The 6000-nt window shown below is 40.9% G+C and overlaps 1 protein-coding gene across 1 annotated transcript in view; it reads right to left on the reverse strand.

The window, feature by feature from the left end:
• LOC145397625 (mapk-regulated corepressor-interacting protein 1) overlaps nucleotides 1–5795 on the reverse strand; it is a 37751-nt gene extending 31956 nt beyond the window's left edge. Inside the window, exons 1-2 of the mRNA XM_080270665.1 lie at nucleotides 5744–5795; nucleotides 5532–5622 (exon numbers count right to left, since the gene is read on the reverse strand). Of these exons, the coding sequence (XP_080126791.1) occupies nucleotides 5532–5622; nucleotides 5744–5795 (143 nt within the window). The remainder of the gene's footprint in view (nucleotides 1–5531; nucleotides 5623–5743) is intronic.
• Nucleotides 5796–6000: the final 205 nt, after the last annotated feature.

Here is a 6000-nt window from a genome sequence, read left to right on the forward strand (position 1 = left end):
ACTCCTCACCTGAATATGATCACCAAGAAGGCAAAAAATACAAAAATGTCATCATATCTTGCTATAATACTTTCTCCTTAACTTGGCCCAGATTTTCATCCTTTTGCAGCTCATTGCATGCATCTCAGTGGCTGAAAGAGTTAACAGCTCAACATCCTCCACAACACTTCTTTGTGACTAGCATCATATTATAGTATCAGCCAATTAATACAGCTCTGCATTCAAGGTGGAAAAATGACAAATTTAGGTCAAGGAAAAGTAAGATCAGTAACGCGCCAAATCTCTTGTATCTGAAGGGTTGTTGAAGACCACATTTACCCCCTCTGTTTCTAAATTCTCTCCCAAGATGCTCATAGTACTGGTATGTCTAAAGATAGCAAGAAAAATATGAAATGTACCACTGAAGGCATTTACAGTACAGCACAGCAGTAACTTTTGTTACAGTGTGGCTATACTATTTTTACTCAAACTTGGCCCAAAACTGCCATTTCTGTCTGGAATGCTGAGCTGGAACAAAAGTTAAACACTAGGATAAGGCACTATTCATGAAGAAGTGCTATGGAAAGGATCACCCCTGAGGTACATGAAATACTGAAAGCAGAAAAGGGACAAAAATCTAGACCAAGGGAAGGCAGATACAGTACGATACATCTCTATTATATCAAGCGTTTCTTTGACCACAATAACAAAATGACATCTTTTATGTTTTATTCCTTCTGCTGCCAGATGGTTCTATTCAGCTTACACAAACCTTTCCATGCAAAGCTACAAATATCCCCCAGTAACTTCTTCGGTAAGATCATGCCTCTTCTTTTTTTTTCTGGAAGCTAAACTATTTCATGTGGCCTAGAGGACACACACACACACACACACACACACACACACACACACCACTACCAAACATGACATTGTTTTGCTTCCTGATGAGAATAACAGGCAACATTTCCCCATGTTCTTGCTATCTCTGACTCTAAATATGGCAAATACATTAATGCTTCTGTGACATAACTGTATATAATACAAAATGTACATCCTTGAAGTGTAGAGCATTAGAGGCTTTGTAGCACCTCCTCATTCACTTTTGTACCACTGGTACTTATGTCACTTTACAATCTTCACATTTTGCATCAGTAACCAAAAAAATATTGAAGTGTAATGTGAAGATTACGGTATATCACTATGAAACTTGTGCAACCAAATCCTCAAAGCATGGAGGCATGCCTCTCCAACATCCAAACTGACAGGGGTAATAGTAGTTATAGTCCCAGATTCATATGAAATGTGAACCCAGTGGACTGCTGGCAGAAGCTGTCCCTATCCTGCAGTCTACCATTCACCTTTTGGGGGATAGGGAAGTAGGTGAGGGATGCTTGCATAACCAGGCAGGTGAACCATCCAGTAATATTAGTGCTACCACATGAAGGCATCCCTCTCCAAGTGACAGTGAAAAACCTATATCAACAAGGTCCTGCCTCTGATGCCACCTTATCACTCCCTGGCAACACAGGAAGGCAGCTAATTCTTATTCCCTAGTGAATCTCTGGAGTTCATTGCCCCTTCTCTCCCATACCATTCTCACTCACACTGTCTGTATTGTACCCAGACCATGCTGCTGTACAGGGATGCCTTCCTGTGGTGGCACCAATATGACTGGGTAGTGGAGCTGCCTGGTTATACTACGTCCCTCAATCCCCTCCCTCCCCCTCAAAATGAGGATGGTGGATTGTGAAAAAAAAAAAAAGACAACTTTGCCATGCAGTTAACTGGGTTCACACTCAGATGAGCCTGAGGATGCTGTTGTTTACCACTGCTACTACTACTACTACTACTACAAACTATGATGAAAAAATAAAGCACAAACAAGATATAGGACATGAGAACATCTGGGTGTACTGTAGCAAATATACAAATCAAACTGCTAAGGAACATATGAGATGTGGAGGAATGGGTGAAGGAAGAGAGACTGGAAAAAAGAAGGGAAAAGGGAGGGGATGGAAAGGAGAGAGGGGGGAGGCAGAAGGGGAGGAGAGGAATGACAGAAGGACAAGCAGTTCTGCCACCCTTCAGTGCAGAAGGGGAGAAGAGGAATGACAGAAGGACAAGCAGTTCTGCCACCCTTCAGTGCCACCACAGGAAGCCATTTCTCACCAGCACCAAGTTTTAGGGTTTTGTTTAATTTAAAAGACTCCAACATGCTTGTATACATCGGCCTTGGTCATCTAACAGCAGTTCTCCCGGTTGCTCGATCCCTAGCAGCCTCCTTATTCAGTCCCTTATCCCTGAAGTCACACTGTATGACCTCATTCGAGTCTCTTTCATTCTCTCTCTCACACCTCAACCCTCAGCATCAACAGCTACTTCTCACAACACATGGAATTTCCTATCAGGTAGTCACCCAGCAGAATCCCCTGACCTGACCCTGAAACTCTCGGAAGTTTTTGCCGATTGTGATGATCTACAGGCACTTTTCTTTTTTCTTTTTTATAACAGCAATTAACAATTCTCTGACAGGGATTCAAGTTTGAAGATGAAAAGATGAATACCGTACACTACACCACACGCATTAAGAGTACAATAAAAGGCTTCATCATGGGTAAACTGATGCCAAAGTACAGAGAAAAATAAGGCACAAAAATATATTACTGATATTATATAAGAAGAACATGAGGAGAGAATGGAGAATGAAAGATTGACTAAGAGGGTGTATGTAGATGAGGTGGAGGGAGGGAGAGGGAGAGGTAGACCGAGGATGAGGTGGAGGGATGGAGTTGAGAGGTATATGAGGGAGGGGGGGTGAGTTGGGGGGAGGGTAGTCAAATGGTGGGTGACAGAGTGACTTGGAAGCGTTTTGTCTGCGGCCACCCTTTGCAGGATTAGGGCGTCAGGCTATAGATAGATAGATAGATATTATATAAGAAGAATAATGTAGTACAGTTGTGTATGGAGCTGTAGCCTAGGTCTTTCATCGCAACTCAGCACATTTTTCCATCCTTCTGAAGCTTTTTTCCCGGAGCTCAATGGGAGAAAAGGACATTAAAGTACCCCAGCTCTACATCCTTTCTAGCGAATTTCCTTCTGAACAGCAACATATTCCAATGTTAATCTACTGTTCCAACACAGATTACAAGATTTTGGAGTTTATCCCATGTAGCTCAAGGGGATACAAAAACAATACCATGGTTCTACACCCTTTCCACAGCAGTTCTTTGTGACTAGCAACACATTCTAGTGTTAATCTATTGCTACAACTCAAATTCCACAATAGGGAGAGCAATTTCAGGCCAAGTCAGGGTAAAAGCAGCATTAACAGGCTCATGTGCAGCTAACCATTTGCTATGATGCATTTAACCAGACAAAGATCCCTAACTCCTTTCAGCTGGGTTGATAGCCAGGTGTAGTCAAAATGCTGGGTCAATTTGACTAGTAACCAAGGAGACTCATTCCTACCTCACAACTATGGCTCACAAAATTTCATTTGACCACAACATAATACAGGTTCTGTGTGTAGGTTATGGCACTGGTTTAGTTCCACCAAATGAAAACAAATCGACTACAGCAGATGTACTTAAAGCTACAACTATGCCTCTGTACAAACGTGACCACTGCAAACTGTATGCTATGACCTTTTTACTCTAACAGCCTGATAATCATGAAGAAGTGCTGTTAAAGGAATGTAGAACTGTAGCTTTGTTTTACTCTACCACTGGGCTATGTGGGGGAAAAAAAAAAAAAATCTGAGCCAAATTCAACAATCACAGTATCTGTTCAATGCCACTTACAAAATGCATCCCCCATCCTGTGTGATAGTTACCTTGCATTCAATCAACAAAATCTGCACAGCTGCACTAAAGTATGTGAGTTATGATGCATCCGTTCATAATCCACACGTTATAATGCATCTGTCCACAGTAATCAACACAAGGTATGATGAATCTGTCCACAATAATCAAGACATTGTATGATGAATCTTTCCAGAGTAATCCTTGCATGCTACAAGGTATCCACACATAATAATCCAAGCAAGTTACCAAGCATCAGTCCATAATCCACACAAATTATAATGCTTCTGTCCACAATCATCCACACAAGTCACAATGCTTCTGTCCACAATAATCCTCAAAAGTTTCTGTCTACAATAATCCTCATAAGTTATATTGCACGTGTCCATGATAATCCATCTCATGATAATCCACAAGTTAAATGCATTCATCCACACAAGTTACAATGCATCAGTCTATGATAATTAACTATATATCATGCACCATGCACTCATTCTAGTACCATACTGTACTTACTTTAATGTTCATAAACCTGACATGCACTGAACTCGTGTGTAAGCAGAGATGATATAATAAACTAACACTCTGTTTGGTAAACCTGAAATTATGGGTTTTTGATATTTGTGATGTTTAATGTGTCTAAAATTGCTGATTGAAAGCATTTTTTAAATCACTGTTTCAAATAATTTTATTTTAATCATTCACATACATTCTCCTCATCAGTCTCTCATTCTCCATCCCCTTCACATGGCCAAACCACCTCAATGTGTTTCTCCTAACAATTCCCATCACATTCACATCCACACCACATCGCTCTTTCACATCCTCATTTGTCAGTCTGTCTCTCCGTGTGACTCCACAGGCTCCTCTCAAATAACTCATTTCCACTGCTCTCCCTCTTGACTTGTGTCCTTCCAACAATGTCCAAGCTTCACTTCCATACATTAGAGTTGGTATCACAATACTGTCATGTAGTAAATTTTTCACTTACATGCTCACTTCAAGGAACCAGCAACCTTTCTTCCTTGTTGTGCCCTTTCAAGCACTTCACCCTCCAAACTTCCATCCTCACTCATCACACTACCCAAGTACTTGAACACACTCATATCCCCCTCATCCAACCTCACTGTCACATTCACTGACTTCACTTCCCTTGAAGATATCTCATCCAATAATAGCCTAATAATAATAAATCTCTCCAAAGCCATCATGGCAAATTTGCATTTTTGGACAGTCAAGATTATTCTGATTTTATTTCTAACCTAACCTAACCACAACTAACCAAACTGATCATACCTAACTACCCTAACAGATACCTAACCTAACTACAGTACTATAAACTAACTGAAGGGTGTGACTGTGCGAAAATGAAATAATACCGCCATCACAATAGGTTTCATGCACATCCATTCCACTGGCTTTCTCTCTCCCTAATGAGCCTTTCCCGTCGGTTTAAAAGCAGCAGAATCAAATCTCAACAACAACCTAATTAAAGAAAACATTAAAAGGTAAATCTGTGGGAACTTCATCCAGGCAAACAAGTTCTCTGAAAATTCATTTCACATTCACTCCCACGGTTCTAATTACGACTTTGCCTAATAACTGATATTCCTCGTCACTCTGAAAGCCACATAACCAAAGCCCTGCCAGAGACTGATTAAAGGCACCAGTTAAGGTCAAATTAGAGGGATTTAACCAGTGATTGAGGGATTTAAAACACACACATGGCTCTACTTTGTTTTGCGGACTGACCTCATCGCGATGTGTTCCGCGTCCTCTGTCACCGAGTTCTTCCTTTTCAAATCCCTTATTTGATCCAAAGATTCGAGTTTCTGGCACAAATCTGGAATGAAAAAGGAGCCAGGCATTGACACCAAGCCTTTATCTACCTCATGCAGCATGTTTCACTGGATAAAATGGGCAAATAAATGGGAAATGAGGGTGAAAACTGGGCAAACTCTCACCTCTCCTGGTTCTGTTTATGATGCTGCTCGGCCCGCGGGGGACGTTGTACATTTTTTTTTTCTCACTGTATTCCTACGCGTCAGCTGCCTCTCTGATGCAATAGATGGATTTTAAGTATTGTCAGTTTATATAACAATGCCAATCTCCTTTTCATACAACTTTGACCATAGGCACAAATACTTGATCCTTCTATCTCAGAAATGATCTTTCACTTGCGTATCCGTGGGTTTACCTATATATTTCTTATTTCCCGTAT

The sequence above is a fragment of the Coenobita brevimanus genome, chromosome 42 (assembly GCF_032717465.1).
Source record: "Coenobita brevimanus isolate Jiangsu-jjx chromosome 42, ASM3271746v2, whole genome shotgun sequence".
NCBI classification, from domain to species: domain Eukaryota; kingdom Metazoa; phylum Arthropoda; class Malacostraca; order Decapoda; family Coenobitidae; genus Coenobita; species Coenobita brevimanus.